Here is a 19,666-nt window from a genome sequence, read left to right as displayed (position 1 = left end):
AAATGTTTATCGGATGGTTGAAGATTTTCATGCATGGCGCAATGCAGGCCTAGTCTCAGGTAAATCCCAGCCAATATATTGAGATGTCCTCTAGTCCATGCAACGTAACCCCAATGGTGCGCGGCTCACATAGGCCCGCGCCCCAATACTTTAGAGATTTTCCTGCAATGGACATAGCCTTGGATGATATATTTCGACCGCCGGGGCCCCGGTATCTTTCACGACTCTTCAACATTATTCCCACATCTATTCTATCCCCGTTCGAGACCTACTATTTTGCGAGTAGCTCCCAGTTGCTGTATCTATCAGTTCTCCCACAATGTCTCAACACGATCGCCCCTTTTCCACTTTGGAAATGGACATCTGGCGTATGCATGAGTCGATTCTTCAGAAACTGTATATAGAGGAGAACAAGACGCTCAAGGAGGTAAAGGACATAATGGAGCTGCACCATGGGTTCCCATCCTTCTCGTAAGAATCCCCCCTATTCTATATCAATGACGAGTTTGGGCGTTGAAACTGACCGGAATCGTGTGTTGACCGTGGTTAATATTTTGTCTAGTATCGCGACTTATGGCACAAAGCTTCGGCACCATCTGAATCTTCAAAAGAAGCTCAAGAAAGATGACTGGCTAGCGGTTTATCAACACTACGAGCGGCGACGGGCTGAAGGAAAGCAAAGCCGCATGTATTTAAACGACACTTTGATTCCTTGGAGGAAAGCCTGGAAAGAGATTCGCCGAAATAGGGTTCAACTTGGGTCAGGAGGTACGTAGCTCAGCATACTAATGTCTTTCTTTTTATTTTCAGATCTGACGGCTTTAGTGATGCCCCTACCACGAGGTGTGATGCTCAAGACGCCGCCTCCGCGTGCTCCAATATCTGTGTGCAACTCCTCCCAGTTGATTCAGTTGTCACCTCCGATTCAAAGTCTACAAATTGTGCCAAGAAATGGTATTTGACAATCCTTTCTAGTTTGTTTGTGCAATATTGAATTAATTGTTGTTATGATAGCGCATGAGCCCGCCCCGATGGCCCTGGAGCCGCGACAGCCATTTAGTTTAAACGTTCCTTTCCCAGAGTCATTAGGTAAGAGCACACATCTTTTAGTTCACCAGGCGAGTGGACAGTATCCCTCACTTGAAATAAAATCAAGGCCGACAATTCACGGACATTGACCCAAGATAGTTGCCGAACTTATTGATCTAGTCTTCAAAGACACCAATTGTTGTAATTGGCGATTTTTGCTAACTTTTATAATTATAGAAGGAAATGTATTGAGCCGGTCTTCACAATTCTACCGCCAGCTGAGCTTGATATGCCTGGAGAATACTCCTTGGGTCGCCTTAAAAGCGACCCTATTGAGTAGGTTCTGAGCAACTCTTCCAATACTAGAGTCATAAGTTAATAATATTCACTTGTCTAGGTGGTTCTATACTAACACCTACAACAACTCTTCATCGGTCCCTAATTCACGGAGTGGAGCATGCCTGGCCTCGCTCTTACGCTCTCCCAGGTCCTAATTCCAACGAGCTGAGCACCCAATTCGACCCAATATTTACTCTAGCAAGGGTGTTTTATCTTATCTCGAATAATCTTTTTTCAAATGATCGCTCTTTCCACGGAGGATTTGTGGAGCAGTTCAACTTGTTATGCTCACGTATGCCTCAGAGGCTGGTCCTAGATCTTTTGGATAGCAACCTCCCCTCTACTAATGCTGCATTGGAAGCAATTGCCCGACTAATTTATTATGTTGAGCGCAAAGACTTCATTGATTTTATGTCACTAGCGTTCAATCGGCCAACGCGGATTTTACCCCACACATACGCCTACCTTTCTGTGGCCGTATCAAAGAACTGCAACCATATCGTACGGCATTTATTACAGCTTGGCGCACGCGCAGACGAGAAAATTCCCGAATGGAAATTTAAAGAATTTTTCTATATTCGCCCTGCTATCTTTGAGGCTATAGCGTCTCAGGATGTCGAATGCCTTCAACTTCTACTAGAACACTGTGACGTAAATGTCCCTGTTTTCAACATTGAGGACCAAGAACTCTCTATTTCTTCGATAGTGTTAACTAGCATGGGACATCATCGTCAGGGCTTTGACTTCAATCGCCAGCAACTGAAACCCCATCCAGCATCTTTGGCAATTTTGCTTGAGCACGGAGCTAATGTGGATATTCCGTGTCCTAAACACCTATGTCGGAAACTGGGGCATCGACGCGAAACAACAAAAGCTCTACCCAACATGGAACCGTCACTCCTGGAACATTGCTATTTTTACAATAAGGCTGTATACGATCAGCTGCTCCCATTTAGTTCGCGAACGTCTCACGGTGTCTACAGAGATGAGATTTGCTTTGCAGCGGCCCAAGGTCCCTCAGCATTACTAGCTTACTTCAACTCCAAGCCTAGCGTTGATGCTACCTCTCTTGAATACGTCCTCGAAGAACAATTCTTCCTTGACACTTCGTTTTTCAATTCTGCCGTGGTGCGTGCTCTACTGGAGCTTGGCGTGACGATCAGCACACTCAGTCCTAGTGAGTTGTTCACCAAACTGTTATGCCGGGTTATCCAACATATTCGGTTATTTGGTTACGAAGAGAACCATACATTCATTTTGGACAGTTTATTACGTAAGGGTGCACTGCTTAATTCAGAAGTTCTCGCACTCGCCGTTGAGGATGAAGGAACCAGAATCCTAGAGCTTCTGTTGACTCTTGGAGGTGATTTTCGCCGGGAAGGGGCTAAGGCATTAGGCACCGCTGCTCGCCTGAACAATTTCTGCGCTGTATCATGGCTACTAAGAAACGATGTGGATATCAACGCAGAAATCAATTCAATAAATGGCTTTTCAATTGGCTCTATGAGTATCGCCATGGCCATCCAAAAAGAGCTTTGGGACCCCAAAGTGGCGTCGCGTCGTTTCCCCAATGTTAGGATGGTCATCAACCTTATACATCATGGGGCCAAAATATGGTATGGCTCACGCGATTCGTGCCCATTCACAGCATTGAGAGTGATCCTTCAGCAACATTCCAGTAACCCCTACCTGTTTGACACAGTCAGTCTTATATTAGATCATTACCAGATGCTGAAAGATCTGCCACACTCAGGTTCTTTCTTGCTTGAGGACAGTTTGGTACGTTTAGTCGAATGGAGTGCGACTCATTCCAGGTCAAAGGTCTTTGAGCTTCTTTTGAGACATGGCGCTCCTATATACCCTGGCGCAGTGTTATCCAGACTTATTGACTTGGCAGCACCGCGTGAACTTGTTCTCGACTTAATGAATAGGGGCGCAGATATCAGTGCTTATACAACATCACGTGATGACAAGTACAACGCTATTCAGGCTGCAAGCAAGTGGTGGGACCAGAGTCTTATCTCAACATTGATGGAACGTGGGGGTGACATCAATTCACCAGCCCTCGGTCCACAAGGACGGACAGCTCTCCAAGTTGCCTGCTCTGTAACTGGCACGTCCGAAGCAAACCGAAGAGCACAACTTACCTTTGTTGAATTTCTGCTCCGCAACAATGCAGACGTGAATGCACCCCCTTGTACAAGAGATCCAAATTATAGCTCAACAGTGGGAGGTTACACCGCTTTGCAACTTGCAGCTGCTGCCGGCAACCTGGAGCTTTTGTCGCTACTACTCAGTCACAAGGCTCATGTTAATTTGCCTAGCCATTTACGAAGAAGATGTGCTCTAGATGTTGCTGCTGAAGAAGGACGACTGGATGCATTACATTTTCTACTGAAGGCAGGGGCTCTGAGTTATTGCCACGGCCAAAGCGGCTATGAAGGTGCTATTCAGCTAGCTGAACGCAAAGGGTTTTCTGTGGTGGCCGAGTCTTTACGCAGTCATATTCGCCATAATGAGCGCCTATTTTACGAGCAACCGGCCTTAGCTGAAGCACATAGTGCTGCCATGGCAGAGAGGTCGTGGACTGATGAATGTTTCTCTGTCAGAAAATAAAGTCACAAGCTACCCTAATGGTGGGTATGATGGATTGGTCTATATTCGGGAGTTGCCTGCTGGCTTACTTATTTTGCGGTAGCCTTGCATGCGCTAATAGGCTTGGGAGAGCTCTGAAATTCCCGTGTTAGTGTTGGGTATGCCGATTTCTAATTCCTTTGTTTGCCACACGGCACCCCCCATCCTATTGTACATATCCCAACTTTAAATATAAGTCAGCCTCAAAAATAGTAGTCCGAAAATACCAGAGGTGCCAAGTTTATATCCTCTATCGTCCCATGTTCAGCACACATAATATTCGGGTGTAGAAGGTTAAAATGGCGAAAGAGTATATAAAAATAGCAAAAGAGCGCCCGGCCGCTCTTGAACCCCCTAGGAGAAAAAGCCCTAAGCAACAGTAGAATGCAGGGCAGACCCTGCTCTAAGTAAGCATGAAATGTGAGAGAGTATCATCCTTTTTAGTTAGTATAGGATTTTGCACCAACAAACACATACAAGGGCAACGCCCGTCACCATACCCGGTATGCTTATCGTGCCGAGCACACAAGTTGGTTCTAATCATAGCCTAGCATATCTTCATAGAATACGGCTTTGATCTTACTACGGTCTCTTTTTCCCTCAATCCTTGGCGAGAACGCATGGGACTGCTCTGACGTGGTATAATTAACACGAGGTGGATAAAGATATTTCCCCTGAAGCTGTATAAATGTGACAAGGGCTAGAATCTAGGGCTTGGAATCATAGTATATTTCAGCTAATAATTCTCTTGGGTCTCACAAGGTCCATGGATTTCTGCTCCCTGCAGTCAGGGAAATCCAGGCCTATCTATCTCTAAGCCATCTTGGTCAGGCAATCTAGTCTGTTGGTACATTCTAATGCGGTTGGGCCTCCTTGCAGGTGCCTGAAGGTCCTTGTGACCTTCTTCCTCCAATAGCCTTGTGCTGCCTGCAGGTCTCTCAGGACCTATTGGTCCTTTGAGGGTCTTTTAATAGACCCGTGTGACAATAAGCTTAACATGGCCTCAACTGACTTTAGTGACTCCAAGTTGGAAGTTCTGCCCAAAAAAGGGTCAAACTTATGGCACCCGTCCACCGGCTCCCAGTGACCGCTAGCTAAAGGTATAAGCCGATTGCGCAAGTCAGCGGCAAAGTCAGCTCAGGTCTTTAGAGACGATCCGCGTGGCACACGGCTGGGAGAGCTGCGGTCTAATGCCAACAGTTAGATCAAATCTATGGAAAGGGCTGGGGATGTTGAGAGAAGTCGAAAATTCTTCGAGGTTTAGTCAGCTAATTACCTCCACACGTGTCCCGGAACACTGGCCACTCACAATCGTTCCTTGTCGTCACGCTACTTACCTAGGAGGTATTTACTGCTTACAGCGCCGCAACTTTACACCAAAGCCCGGGCTCTGGTCTGTCAGGTGCACAAGGCGTGGCGAGCACAGAGAATGAACAACCGCATCTCTCCCAAATATAGCGTGGCCATCGTAGAGTTGTTAGAACTATTCCCTTTCCTCAATTCCAAAATAAGAAACACCGCTGGGTTCTAGTCCGTCAGGTGCACGACGCGCAGGCGGCGAGTACGGAGATAAACACCACATCTCTCCTGGGTATAGTCGGGTCATCGCGACCGTCATCACCGGCACACCATCCAAGGACTCGTTAAGAGCTCGGCGGCCACGATCACGTCTAGAGGAGTCCAAGGACTTTACAGCTCGCGGGATACAAAAAGCAGCTCTCCTCCGGCTCGAGATTGCGTTGAAGGGGCTCCAGCATCACAGTGAGTTCTTCATTAGTTCGCCTTTGTCCTTGCCTCTTCTTTGCCTAGCAACACTATTCCCTAGTAGCTTACACTATGTCAACCTTTACTCCCAGAGATCCAAACTCAGCCGAGAAAAGAATCTGCGAAAGGTTCTGGAAGCACCTGAAGACAACTCCCTGGAAAGTCTTCGGCGAGAAGGGCGAGCATCAAAACTGTTTCGGCTGGGCGCTACAGGTGAATGATTGGATAGAAGACCTTGACAACGAAGACGACGGGCTGAACGAGGCCTTTGTCTACAAGACATGTGAGTGTAGGAGGCAGGCAACCAAAAGGGGACATACTGACTTTCAGCAGTGAAGGAGCACGGCTTCGCCAAGGTTGAGGGCAATACTGCACCTGCCGTTGGGGAAGTGATCGCGGTCTATAGGAAGGGCCCCGAGATCGTCCACTTTACCCGCATCGTCGACAGCAAGAGCTCGAGCAAGCTTGGTGATCTCTGGTTGATCTCTCACGAGGCTCAAGCCTTGTACGAGGGTACCGGAGACGGTGATTACGGAATCATCGCCGAGTATTGGAAGAAGGGAGGAGCTTCTCAGACCCTTTCCGTCATGGAGCACGACTCGGGGCTCACAGAGGACGAGTTGGTGTTGGTCCAGGATCATGCCAAGCAGGCCCGCCAGTCTGTCGCCCCTCCCAAGAAGACACCCCCGAAGACAACTCCGCCTAAGACAACTCCCCCAAAGACCACCCCGCCAAAGACGACTCCCCCGTCCAAAAAGCCCGACAACAAGCTCGCGGCAGAGTTCGACGAGGCCTTTGCCGCCTGGCTCACGGCGGTCGAGGAGAGCCCGAGCTCTAAGACGTCAGCCTGGCTCAAGGTCCCTGCGTACGCCAACCTTAAGAAGCTCGGCGCCGGAATCGTGCCGCTGCTTACCGACAAGCTGGCCAAGGGCGAGCTGCATGCCGCACCCGCGCTACGCGACATTGACCGGGCCAAGCTACACGGCAAAGTCAAGGGCTCGTCGCTACGACAACTAGCGGCCGGGATCCTGAAGCTCGAGGCCGCCCACGCGAGTGCGACCAAGAACACCATCGCGGCGTTTGCCGAGCGCAAGGACGAGCTGAAGCTGTCCACGCCTGGCGAGGTATGGCCTTTTTTCCGTCACAGAGCCCTCTTTATATCCCTTCCTATTACATGTGTTCTCTCACCACACCTCCCCCCCAATCCGCCCCCCCAAAACCCCCCTCCCAACCTCACAATCTACACCCCCAATCTCAACCCCTGACTAACCGCCCCCACAGACCTCCTTCGCCGCCGCTTCTGCCGCCGTCGCCTCTGAGGAAGCCCAGCAAAAAGCCCTCGCGGACCCGCTCTTCGAAGCCGTCGTCGCACACGGCCACGCGGCCGTGCCAGAGATCCTCTCCCGTCTAGAACACGAGCGTGAGCATGACCCCCATGGCCACGGACACGACGTATGGCTCGAGGTACTAGCGCGGATCCACGCCGCCGAAGCGCACGAAGACCATGACGATCAGACTGAGGTGCAAGAATTTGAGACGTGGCTGGACAAGTATGTGCGTGAGGAGGAGGAGGAGCATCATGAGGCTGGGCATGCTGAGGAGTAAGGGGAGATGGTGGGTTGGTGGAAGTCTTGTCGCTCTGTTTCGGTTGTCGTCTTTTTACCGTGCCTGTTCGCTGTTACTCTATTTTGCTACTCTCCTTCTCTAGTTTTGTGAGCGCTGCACACAGTCAAAACAAGTCAAGCAATTTGTCTTTATCCTATTTTCTCTGATTTGAGCCCATTTTTGGCCTTATTTGACCTACTTAGCTGGAATCTGTATTTGGCTTAACTATAACTGGTCACCAAGTAATCCAAATAAACCAAAGTAGCCTTATAGGTCTTCATTTGTCACACGGACAGTCCTATGAGACCTAAAGACCCGAAGATAACCGACGCTACCCCTGGCAGAAAGTGAGGCTATAAGCGATTGGATGAGAACAATCTGTTAGCTGCAAGAAGACCAACAGTCAAGGCATGAATGCCCAACAGAAGGAAGGGAGTCACAGATTGTATGAGGCCTGAATGAGCATAAATAGCTAAGGAATCTCCCACTCCAGGAGAGAGAGAGAAATCAAGGCCCTAGAGACCCCTAGTAGATTATTAATGAATATGACTAAGTTCCAAGCCCTCTATAAGAGCCCTTGTCACATCATTAGCCCGCACGGAGTAGTTTGGAGAGTACGGAAACAGCTTACCCTTATAACTAATCTTACGATAACGGTGCCAGCTAACCAGGCGCCTTACGCGTTGACGTCCCCCTTACGCAACGCGTACTACACTTAAGGTGGCAGCTGTCATTCGCCGATCCTAGCTACGCCTCTCAATAGGAACCTCCTATGAGCCTCTATCAGTATTAGGGCAGCTCCCCAATCTGGAATAGGCGTAATACCATCTGCATCGCCGTAGGATTCGACTTGACCGGTCGGTCTAAGATTGGTCATGCAGTGTACTACATAAATGGAGATCGAAGCCAACTCAATTCTTCATGTTGTCAGAAAGGGAAGGCGGTGATACTTGCGTTCCACATCCTGGAATGCTGGGAATCTGTATATAAGACCTTCATCCAGCCAGATAACTGTATTGTAACTTAGACTTCTAGATAATCTAATGGGATCACATGTACTACTCTTGACACATGTATCCCTTTCAGCGCGATTTTAGGACTGACCAGATCCGCCAGCTCAAAGCTATCACCGATTGTTCAAAGCTTACATAGTGTCACGCAGCTTTCACCAGGACTCACTTGCCTCTTGCTATTAGCTAAAATGTCTCATTCTCGACGCTTAGCTATCCACCTACTTCTAGTCTGGCTGATGCATTTTGCTACATCAGCCGTCGGATATCACAACCCGCTCAGTGAGATACCAAAGACAGGCGCAGTTGCATCTGGGGACTCCCGGTGCAGCCAAATCGGGGCTGACATACTAGAATCGGGCGGAAACGCAGCCGATGCACTGGTTGGAACCGTCTTCTGTATTGGTGTGGTGAATGTCATGCACAGCGGTATTGGTGGGGGCGGTTTTATGCTGGTCCGCGCCGCTAACGCAACATATGAATTTATCGACTTCAGAGAAGCCGCCCCCGGTGCCGCTTTCAAGGACATGTATGCAAATAACACCAACGCTAGTCTTTTTGGCGGACTCGCCAGGTACGGTACACCAACAAGATGACATACTTACACCAGACAAACCCAGAAAGATATGACTAACCCAAAGAAAGTGGCGTCCCCGGCGACCTTTGGGGAAGTCTAGAGCAGTGGTAAGCAGCCAGATCGGGTGCCAAGAGATGGCTGCTGGTATGGAAGGCCTATTACTCACGATTCTTGACAGCGTCATCGAGAACGACTGCTAGGGCTTCTTCTCTCACCGGCTTCGGGATTCCGTTAATTTCGGCCATTTGCGCAAGTAGTGAAAGTGCAGTAAGGAACTAAAATGATGGGAAAGATAGATGAACTCGATGTCATGGGGCGCCTGTGAGAGGGAAGGCTTTGGATGGAATTTTCTTCTGGGCGATGGCTAGGTTCTGTTGGATCATTATGTCGGTCCGGTTACCTATATGGCCGTACGAATACCTATCTGCAAGCTGATATGCCACCCAAGCGGGCACTGGCCTGGTATCTGTACCTCGACTCAATGTACTCGTTGTTGGTTCTGATGATGATCACAACCCCGCAGTGCATCCTTAGCGTCGCTTTGATTGGTTCTTCGCCAAGTATCTTCGTCCAGCCCCTTATTCGGGCAAGATGTTGCCGCTGTGGCACTTCTTTCTCCAGGGTCGCGGGCTACCTGTAAGTAACTTGTCACAAGAGCCTCATCCACTCGATCGCCGATCCGATCTCCGACTCCCAAGCATTGCACTTCTGTTCTTCAAGCAAACTTAGTCGTACAGATTCGTAGAGCCAACAGATTTCATTCATGTTGTCAGAATTCCCGAACCCCCTTACACAGTTGGACCATGTCACAGGTCCCTTCCAGCTCCTCTTCGAAGAGGCCAAGTGCTTCCAGTAGAAGATCCTCTAGTTCTGGTTGGACCAAAAAGCTTACAAAGCTCCTTCCGACCCGTGAAAAATCGCCGAACCCCGTAAATGATTTCGGACTAAACACACTCTACGAACCGCCCTCAGCCACGGTGGTCATCGCCGACTTCGTCTTTGTTCATGGCTTAGGCGGAGGATCTAGTACAACTTGGAGTCTCAATCAGGATCCAGATTATTTCTGGCCTAAGAAATGGCTCCCAAATGATTCGGATTTCAATGGCATCCGCATTCACAGCTTTGGATACAACGCCAACTGGGCGACATGGCTGTCGAGTCCTTTAGACGTGCACGCTTTTGGGCAGTCCTTGATCGAGGAGCTCCGAAGTGATCCCAAAGTTAAAGCTCAAGAAACACCTATCGTTTTAATCGGACACAGTTTGGGCGGACTTGTCATAAAGAAAGCGTGCATTCTCTCCAAGACCAACCCGGATTTCGGGCATATCGCTAACAGACTACACTCCTTCTATTTCTTAGGAACCCCTCACCGGGGATCAAACCTCGCTTCAACATTGAATAACCTTCTTCGCACTGCGGGCACTGGCCGTCGAGCTTACGTGGCGGGACTCGAGACTAAGTCAGAGATGATACGAGGCTTGAACGATTCCTTTCGAGTTCATTACACAGGAATCCATTTACATACGTTCTACGAAACCCAGCCGACTCCTCCCTTGGGATTGATCGTCGACGTAGAATCAGCCACTTTAGGTTCGTGTATATCAAAAGAACGGAACGATCTGGAACTAATCTCCGTGAAAGGTTACACTGAAGAGCGGCCGCAACTTATGAACACCAATCACAGGGGACTTGCGAAGTTCGACAGTGTCAACGATTCAAACTATAGATCGCTCAGAAATAGACTCGCATCTACAGTTCAACAGATACGAGAGGAGAGGGGAGTCTACAAGCCGGTAACAATCGATGCTGAATCGGAAGTTCCAGATCCTCCGCCGCTGTACAAGCCCGATTCGGAACAGTTGAGGCACATTGCCCAGTACTTGGGTGTCGATCGGTCGTACGATGATCGTCTATCATCAATCAACGATACCAGATTAGATGGCTCCTGCAGATGGCTAATAGGAAAGGCCTCGTTTCAAGATTGGAAATCCTCGCTTACTCACCACTATTTCTGCCTAAAGGGAGCCCCAGCTTCCGGAAAGTCCACTATAGCAAGTTATGTCATTCAACATCTTCAAGAGAACCCAACGTGCTTCTACTTCTTCAAGGCCGGGGATAAAAAGACTTCAGGGCTTAGCAGTTTCTTACGCTCCATGGCTTTTCAGATGGCCTTAGTGAACTTCGATATTCGGGAGGCCATATTCAAACTCTCGCAACAAGAACTACCACTTGACATACATGATCAAAGGTCCATTTGGAATATCCTGTTTACCGGTTGCGTATTGCATACCAAGCTTCGGAAACCGTATGTTCATAGACACCATTCCATACGCTGCTTATGAGTTTGTTAACGGATCAGGTAGACATTTTTGGGTTATTGATGCCTTAGACGAGTCTGCTGACAGAGCTCCATTGGATGAGTTTGGCCTATTATTGTCCAAGATTGACACCTCTATACCTCTGAAAATTTTTATCACGAGTCGGCCCAGTGTTGTTCTGGATAACATGTTTAGCCAGCTGCCGACGATAACTGAGCTGGTTACACTGGATGATCTTGTTGGCGATATTCGGCTATATGTTGAAGCATATTCAGCGAACCTCCCTGTTGCGGATGCTTCTGAAAAGCGAAACCTCATTGAAAATATTGTGAGCATGTCGGGTGGTAGTTTCCTGTGGACTGTCTTAGTAATGAGACAGCTTCGGGACGTCATTGCCGTGGAAGAAGTACACGAAGTCCTCCGCGAAGTCCCCCAAGAAATGAATGAGCTCTATCTACATAACATTAGAAGGATGGAGTCTTCGAGGTCTAAAGATGCTGTAAAGCATATGATCACGTGGGCAATATGTTCCGTTCATCCATTGACCCTTGATCAAATGAAAGATGCTATCAAGCTTAGTCTTGATATTACATTGGCACGCGACCTTCGCACTAGCCTCCAATATTTGTGCGGTCAGTTCTTGGACGTCGACAAGCATTCATATGTGCAAGTCGTGCATGAGACTGCGCGTGCATTCCTAGTCAAGCCGAGTTTGGATTCCGAATTCCGGGTTGATTATCCCAGTGGTCACCTCCTCATTGCAAAAGCCTGCCTTAGGTATCTTCTGAGTGATGAGTTGAAGTACTCTAGGCGCCGGCGGAGTGCGGCAACTACAGGGCCAAGCAAAACTTCAATGAGCGACTATGCTTGCCTCAACTTCGGCGAGCACATCTTAAAGGCCACCTCCTCATCAAAAGAGCTTTTTGACATGCTTACAACATTCTTCAATAGTAATGTATTATCGTGGATTGAGCGTGTGGCACAATTGAAGGATCTTGATTGCTTGAACCGGACAGCACGGCACTTATCGAACTATCTGGGCCGAAGAGCGAAGTACGCCCCAGTCCTTGCAAGTGATATCACTGCGTGGACTGTTGATCTGCCTAAAATGGTAACTCAGTTCGGCGTCAATCTTTTGAGCGACCCTTCAGCGATACACACACTTGTGCCCCCTCTCTGCCCTCGTGATTCAGCAGTGTATCGGCACTTTGGATACGCAGAGGATGGGATTAAATTGTTGGGAGATTGGAACCGAGGCTGGGGCGATAGAATAAGTTCAATCTCTCACAATGACACTTACGCTACAACTGTTACAGCTAGAGATCAGCAATTTGCTGTCGGACTATCCAACGGCGCCGTAAAGGTCTACAGCAACGCGACATGCGAGGAGAAACTGACACTATCGCACGGGGAATCGGTTTCAGCGCTAGAGTTCGGCTTCACTACGAAGTATGTTGCCTCAGCCGGACGTCGACATGTAAAGCTATGGGATTCCTCAACTGGAACCCAGGTATTCGATATCATGACTGGATCAGAAACGATAGCATTAGCATTCAGTGAGACCGAAACATATCTTCTCACAGCATCTAGAGACAAAACCCTTTCCGCACATCAAATTACAGACGGCTCCCAGTTGTACAGTATATCATGGACGGACAGTATCCTGGAGTCCAATGATCAAGCCTTTACACCCTATGCTAACGCCGCAAAGATATCCATAGAGCAACAAGCCATGGCTATCGTGTTTCGCAGCAAACCAGTTCAATTATGGTCACTCGAGGACCAACGCCCACTTGGAGCTTGTATTCGGCCAGCTATTAACAAGCACGCTCAGGCCAACCACATCATCCACTGTGTCGCGTTCAGCCCAGATCCCGCAAATCCATGGCTCCTGGTATCCTATTGGGATGACGTGATCTTCAATTTTAACATCTTTACGTGCAAACCGTTAGCGTCAACCTCTGCCAGCATGGACAAGGTTGCAGTTGCTCCTAATGGCAAGACCTTTGCCGGTGGAGATGGGACTGGCGCGGTCACTATCTACGACTTCGAGACACTTCAGTCACTTCACCGAATTAAGTTTCAAGGCGACCCAGTCTCATCACTAGCGTTTACAGGAAACAGTCTGCGAATAGTAGATGCCCGCGGTACCCATACTAACGTTTGGGAGCCTTCCGTTCTCGTAGGTCAAGACACCGAATCCCACCTGAGCGAACCAAGCGAATCCGTACACCGAATGATGGGGGAAGATACCTCATCCATCGTCGATGACTCCTTAGCTATAACATCCCTGTACTGTTGCGATGAGACCGGCATAGCCTTCTGTGGACGCAACAATGGGCGGGTAGATACTTGCAACCTTGGCGACCCCGAAAACACAATGCGGAACCTCTTTAAGCACCGAGGAAAATTCACAAGTGTTACATGCCTAGATTGGAACCAGAAAGCGAGGATCGTAGCCAGTGCCGACTCATCGGGGAATTTCCGAGTGATGCAAATTACCGTCGGCCCCCGCAGAGAATGGAGCGCTGAACTACTCGTGGAGGCCAGGCTGCAGCAAGGGTGGAGTATCCGTCAGGTTCTCGTGCATCAAGACGGCTCGCTAGTACTTGTTTCGTCGTCACAGTCCGATGCAGTGTGGTCAGTCTCTACGAAAAAGCAGATAGCTACCATTGGTACACATCAGAGATCTATCTGGAAATGGTTTAATCGCCCCTCGTCGCTGGGCGAACTGCTTCTCTTTGAGGACAACAACCTGAAACTTTACAGTTGGAGTGATCTCAAGGAGCTCACTATATTGGATAATGCGCCAACGTCCGCTGCCATTTCCGAAACTCGACCATCTGCGGACGCGGAAGCGGATGCAATATCGCTGTCTAGTGATGGTGAGGATCTAGTTTATGTGCAGAGGGTTTATCGTCTGGGGCCTCAAACCCTCGGTTCTGTGCAAGCTCGCGGTCTAGCTGCTGCAAAACTACATATATTTGACATATCAACTCCGGAGACTGGTGCCGTCACTTCGGGGCGGTTCCCTACTCTGAACAGCCTCCCTAGCGTGATCAGTCTTACGCACGCCCCTTCCAGTCCACCAGCAACGCTACCGTCTCATCTCAAAAATCCATTTCTGAGGCCGCCTCTTCCCCTCCTCGATACCAGCTCTCCTCCGCTCGCCCCTCCTCGCCGACGTTCTTTTATCAGGAGGACAGAAGAGATTCCCGATATTGAGAGTATCATCGGGACAGCGAAGAGATTCAATTTGTGGCATCTCGTATTTCTCTCCAACAAGGGTTGGGTCTGCTCAGTCGAAATTGATGCAGCCGGGCGCTCGCCATGCGACACATTGCAGAAATACTTTTTTGTCCCGTCAGCTTGGAGGACTCGGGGCTCGTCTCTGATCTGTAGAGTCAGACGTAATCAAGATATAATCTTTGTGTATAACGATTGTGTGTTTGTAGTGAAAAACGGGCTTGACCACGGAGAACACTTCACCATCTAATTCTAACGGAAGAACTGGTTCATATAGGAATATGCGGACGGACTAGACGACTTAGATACCTGTCATCAATATGTATATCGACCTTTACCTGTCTTAATGCTAGTTATAATATCTCTTTTCTCGAGATCATTCAGAAACATGGGTTGAAAGTGTAGGTGGTCGATAACTCACTTCATATACTGTGCAAGGACAAGGGGCACGAAGGGACACGCAAGCACTGGTTCTATCGAATATAAGGGGTTATATCTTAAGCCAGAATATCGGACAAACGGTTCTAGAAACCTCCAATGATATTGAATATGACCAAGCCTTAAACCCTCTATCTGCCCTCTACTAAGGCCCTTGTCACAATGTCTCGCGCACTAAGCCTAAAGGGAGCGTCGTTATTAACGGTCGGAACCAGATAATTTTGACTAATTATTCGGGAATTAATTGATTACCGAGATAAAATTGATATGTATTCGTGGAATAGCATAAAGTCAGCCTATTAGAAATATGAAGCCATTGCCACAGGTTCTTTTTCGTTGTACAAGACCATCTGGGATTCCCGAAATTCCTAAGTCACCCGGCTAACTAACATATCATTCCGCATTACTTCACTATATCCGTAACTACAGTTGCTCTTCTTTACATTAGTGAGGGCACCAGAAAGGCCCCTGTCAATGTTGTGGCGAGCAAGGCTAAAGACAGAAGCCTTGGTGTGGAGGCGGCATTCGTAATGTCCGCAGGATCATCAACAACTCCCTTCTTAAGGCTGTCGTAGTTGATCCATTCACATCTTCCACGGTATGTACTACTCTCCGTCGAGTTAAGTTTGAGGTCGCTGTTCAGTTTGTCCCCAGCATTGTAGACGCATTCATCGAACCCCATTGCTGTTGTATTATTCTCCGTGAAACAAAACTGTGTGTGGCAGACGTTGCTAGCTAGCCAGTGGTTTTGATGTATGTTTAGTTGATTAAAGCTTGGACAGCATTCCTATATCAGAAATTAGCAGTCGCAAGTTCTATGAAACTTTTGGTTGACTTTAACCGACTCTCATAGCGGAGGCGGAGACACGGAGTGATTACACTTACCGCAAAGGCGTCGTACTCTTTTCCCAACGAGGTTATGTCAGATGGTTCGCCGTAAGCTTTATTGACTTGGCAGAGTACAGGAAGATCAAATTCCAAATTTGGCCTCACGCAGGTATCTGGGTTTGTACGCCATTGGTGTTGCAGCTAGCCTCATTTTAGCAAAATACGACGCAAAATGGAGGCAGAGCTCAACTAATACTGGTCCATGGCTTACCTCGAAACTGTTAGTCAGATCGACGGTGACTATCTCGGTATTGAAATCAATCATAATGGAATTCTCAACAATATGTCAGGGCAAATAGCGACGACGGTATGTAACTGAACAAAGGATGATCTGTATGTAATCCAAGGAATTCAAGGATTCGTATGATGGAATAGTCAGTGGCTATATACTTGCAAGCGAGCTCTCTCCAGCTGATAATACTGTTAGTATCAATAATCCCATTTTCTAGGATTTTTGTGAATGCTAACAGAAACCAGCTGCTGTTATGCTGTTGGTGCCAGCCTGGGTAGATGATTGGCTGGTTCCAGGAAACTTTTGTGCGGCACAACAGCACGAGACAGACGAGCCATCTTTTTCATCCCCGGATATGAACAAACGGATATTAATAGAACATAATTCTTCGCATGGGATCATCTGCGGACGCTTGCCAAGTCGGCTGTGTTTATTATGAGTAGAAGCTGTTGATGGTAAGACTGACCATTGAAATAGGTAATACTCAAACTTTTAATCACACGTGACGATATGCATGGTTTAAGATGGAACAAACAGGTATGTCAAGTTACGTTCGCACATCAAACAGAAGATATGTCTAGTATAGGTGAGTTCATGATCGGAGTATTGTCGTCACCGCAAGTGGGTGGTGATGCCTCACCTCATACCCGATGCCCTTTATTCCACAAAGCGTGCCTAGCCAGAAACGCGTCTGGTTGAGATATACTTGAAGGTTTGTGCCAAGAACCCGTAGCCGTATATAACTAATTAAGTGTTATCAAACCCATATTGGTATTCCTCTATCATTGGTCGCAACAAACTAACTAGCAGTGATGAAACGTACACCGACATAATCTTGTATTAAGCATAGATACTATAGTTCGACGTAGAATTATATAATAGAATTAAACCTGCCAAGTATTACTTGATCGGTGACTACCAGTCTCTCCCGCAAGTTTAGGAGTCGCTTAGCAATAGTCCTATTCCTAGATGTAGAGTTTTGCCATTAACTTCAACGTCGCATAATGAAAGACGTTTGTACACAATTGTGAATAAAGCTGATATGGGGGGCGAAGCATGTCGATTCTGCCGCATATTTAAGAGACCGAGTCTGCTTGTGGCAACTTCCAGAGTCTAGGGCTTTGGCCGAGAGCAGGGTTGAATATTCATGAATAGACATATTCCTTCAAGGAGATTTGATTGCTAGCAGAAGTCTGCGCCGGCGCCGTTCGACAGCTCGTCACATCGTGTTATACCATCCCAGGAGTTTGAAATATTGACACTGTGAATAATAGCGCGCTGTTAGAAAAAAGGTACAAAAATGTGAAGTTAGAAGAGTTCTCACCGTCTGCCTGATGCGTATATATAGGCTCGAGGGGAATGCAAGTTTCGGGATATTTCAAAGATCGTTAGGCAGTGGCTCGAATTAAGCACCTGAACAAAAAGTGTCTTCGCATCATAGCCCACCTACATTGCCCACTAATTATGACTTCCCGAAGCCCACAGGCCACACGTTGAATGCCGACGAAGCTGTGGTAACAACGATTTCGATTCCGACGTTTATCGCAATATCTACCGTATAACATCGGCAGATAACTGGGTTTGGAACTTGATGCTATTCTAGGACTGCATAAGTCCTTGACCAACCAACTCCTTCTCGGCTGTTGGTGGCTTGACTCGACTTTATATACAACTGGTCTGCCAGCCCAGACCGCCTAGGTCTCTAGGTTCTGTTTCAAGAAGCGAAGTCTGTACTTATAACCTCACTTTCAAGGATTGCCTGCATGTCTCTGAATGATCATTAACAGCCTGCAATGGCCTTTCGTACGACCGAAGTGCAATGCGAACCGCATATTCAGCTAGCACAGCTTGTACGCGTGTAACATTCTCAGGTAGTGATAGCAGCACAAGGTAACTAGCAATGAAATCGGCGCGCGTATTCTTAGGAGTGGCCACTATCGTGAGATACCAGAGAGTTTCGTCATATCAGTATCCGTCTAGTTTCATTGAACTACTCATGACAGACAGGTCTGCCAGGGGTCGCACCCCCCATTAGTGAGAGAGTTAAGCATCATATTCAATGGCCTTGATTTCAAGTACATAGGTAATCTAAATTTTCAACATTGGCATTCATATCGCCTATAGGCATGGTCGCACGCCTTGTAAAAACCCTTCATCATACTTGATGAGGATTGCAGCGTCTAAGAACTTTAGCAGCCCTGGCAAATTACTGTATCCCGAGTAGCTTCAATTCCAAGGCCTGGTCCCGGTCCTTGTTATGGAAGACTATCTCAGATAAACCAACACGTATGGTATTGGACTGCCACCGAGTGTACGATGAAATCATGCCTTGCTGTACTCATACTTATTGCAATTAGAGCGAATCTGTCATGGACAAGCGGCATGCAATTGACCGGAGATTGCATATGTAGCTATACTGAGCTCCCACCTATCCCTCTGAGAGAATCGCATCATCCTACGGATTTCATCGTAGGTTTTGCGGTCTGTAGGTCCCGTTCAAAGTCTTTTGAACGATTGATCGCGTCGGATCAGATTGTGGGCTGGTATAGTGAGCGACCATTCCAGGTCAGTGAGGTGCCCCAGCCGTAGTTGATGGGGCCCAAACCGCCTTACCATTATGCAAAGATTGGATGACATAGTCCTGTGCAATGCTCTACGACAGGTATGACAGTGTAGGATAACAGAATGTAAAGAAGCTGTTTTGCAGAGTAACATCTCTGTCTAATGCGTAGCGGTAGACCCCATTCTAATACATATACCGGAACATACCGAGTAGTATATACATAAGATGAGACGGCGGAGACGTCGTCGCAAACTCGGGAGACATTTCTTGGCGCGAGGACTGGCTGCAGTATTCCGTTAGGCTACCAATAGTTTCTGGCTACAGTTACGGAGATGGCCGGGCGCAACTTAGCCCCAGATGAATTGAATTGAGCATTGCCATACTGCATTATTTCACACCTCCTGTAATAGGAACACGATTTCAAATTGCAGAGATAGGCAAGGCCAGCAGTTCGCGGGGCGACGGCAAGACCCTGGGCCGACCTGCCAAGCCTGCAAGCTGTTGTGTCATGGCCGTGCTGGGTCATAGCCACGGTGCGGTCGCGACTCTTTGATTCGTCCCCTGCATGGACCCTGTCTGCTTGTGAGAACCTCGTGAAACATGAAGCAACGAGGAGCATGGGCCTAGCCTGCGGGTGCTTCTCTTCTCTAGTCGGTCGCAGATAGAGAGCCGGGGGTGCTGTTTTAGCTTATCCTCATTCACAACACAATGCACCTTCAAGAAGAAAAAGTAGAGGCAGCTGTTAGCAGTCCTCTTCGAGGCTGTGTACCCAGATAGCGATGGCGACGACAATGCCGAGGTCAGTAGGCAAGCACGGAAGCGGTGTCAAGATCCTCACAAGTCAATTGAAATTTGACGCCACATTCGGCTCAGATTCCGATTAGTTTGGGATTGTCGTGATGCGATCAATCTCACGAGGGTGAAATAGCAGGGGGCCTGCATGTGACGTTTTGACTCATGTTTTGGGGAGGTTGTCCGTATGAAATTATGAGACGAGGCCAAGTAGCATTGTCAACCCGACCT

At 48.1% G+C, this 19,666-nt stretch overlaps 5 protein-coding genes across 5 annotated transcripts; 4 read left to right on the top strand and 1 right to left on the bottom strand.

Annotated features, from left to right (window-relative positions):
- Positions 1 to 319: 319 nt before the first annotated feature.
- Positions 320 to 3,984, top strand: F5B22DRAFT_643850 (uncharacterized protein; the record flags this gene model as incomplete). Its single annotated transcript, XM_047978334.1, has 6 exons — positions 320 to 471; positions 563 to 768; positions 826 to 954; positions 1,015 to 1,089; positions 1,267 to 1,365; positions 1,427 to 3,984. 6 exons carry the CDS (start codon positions 320 to 322, stop codon positions 3,982 to 3,984), a joined length of 3,219 nt encoding a protein of 1,072 aa, XP_047833695.1.
- Positions 3,985 to 5,431: 1,447 nt separating this feature from the next.
- Positions 5,432 to 7,371, top strand: F5B22DRAFT_643849 (uncharacterized protein; the record flags this gene model as incomplete). Its single annotated transcript, XM_047978333.1, has 5 exons — positions 5,432 to 5,478; positions 5,534 to 5,763; positions 5,828 to 6,049; positions 6,100 to 6,890; positions 7,048 to 7,371. The coding sequence occupies 5 exons, from the start codon at positions 5,432 to 5,434 to the stop codon at positions 7,369 to 7,371; spliced, it is 1,614 nt and encodes a 537-aa protein (XP_047833694.1).
- A 1,201-nt stretch (positions 7,372 to 8,572) lies between these two features.
- F5B22DRAFT_643848 (nucleophile aminohydrolase) lies at positions 8,573 to 9,158 on the top strand (the record flags this gene model as incomplete). Its single annotated transcript, XM_047978332.1, has 3 exons — positions 8,573 to 8,955; positions 9,027 to 9,065; positions 9,137 to 9,158. 3 exons carry the CDS (start codon positions 8,573 to 8,575, stop codon positions 9,156 to 9,158), a joined length of 444 nt encoding a protein of 147 aa, XP_047833693.1.
- A 603-nt stretch (positions 9,159 to 9,761) lies between these two features.
- On the top strand, positions 9,762 to 14,772 carry F5B22DRAFT_643847 (WD40-repeat-containing domain protein; the record flags this gene model as incomplete). Its single annotated transcript, XM_047978331.1, has 3 exons — positions 9,762 to 10,548; positions 10,600 to 11,263; positions 11,322 to 14,772. The coding sequence occupies 3 exons, from the start codon at positions 9,762 to 9,764 to the stop codon at positions 14,770 to 14,772; spliced, it is 4,902 nt and encodes a 1,633-aa protein (XP_047833692.1).
- Positions 14,773 to 15,210: 438 nt separating this feature from the next.
- F5B22DRAFT_595843 (uncharacterized protein) lies at positions 15,211 to 16,294 on the bottom strand. The gene is made up of 3 exons (XM_047974176.1): positions 16,060 to 16,294; positions 15,846 to 15,989; positions 15,211 to 15,747 (listed from the first exon to the last, which is right to left on the bottom strand). The coding sequence occupies exons 1-3, from the start codon at positions 16,111 to 16,113 to the stop codon at positions 15,400 to 15,402; spliced, it is 546 nt and encodes a 181-aa protein (XP_047833691.1). The 5' UTR covers positions 16,114 to 16,294; the 3' UTR covers positions 15,211 to 15,399.
- Positions 16,295 to 19,666: the final 3,372 nt, after the last annotated feature.

The sequence above is a fragment of the Xylaria bambusicola genome (genome assembly GCF_022495145.1).
Source record: "Xylaria bambusicola strain CBS 139988 unplaced genomic scaffold F5B22scaffold_8, whole genome shotgun sequence".
NCBI classification, from domain to species: Eukaryota; Fungi; Ascomycota; class Sordariomycetes; order Xylariales; family Xylariaceae; genus Xylaria; species Xylaria bambusicola.
The sequence above is the reverse complement of the archived record's forward strand: the minus strand, read 5'-3'. Positions and strand labels throughout refer to the sequence as shown.

What these genes read in the sequence shown, in the direction of transcription:
- F5B22DRAFT_595843 (XM_047974176.1), bottom strand. Translation starts at nt 16,113, where the DNA reads ATGATTGATTTCAATACCGAGATAGTCACCGTCGATCTGACTAACAGT. An exon ending in ATCTGACTAACAGTTTCGAG is followed by an intron (nt 15,990 to 16,059) that starts GTAAGCCATGGA and finishes AAATGAGGCTAG; the next exon opens with CTGCAACACCAATGGCGTAC. An exon ending in AAGAGTACGACGCCTTTGCG is followed by an intron (nt 15,748 to 15,845) that starts GTAAGTGTAATC and finishes TTTCTGATATAG; the next exon opens with GAATGCTGTCCAAGCTTTAA.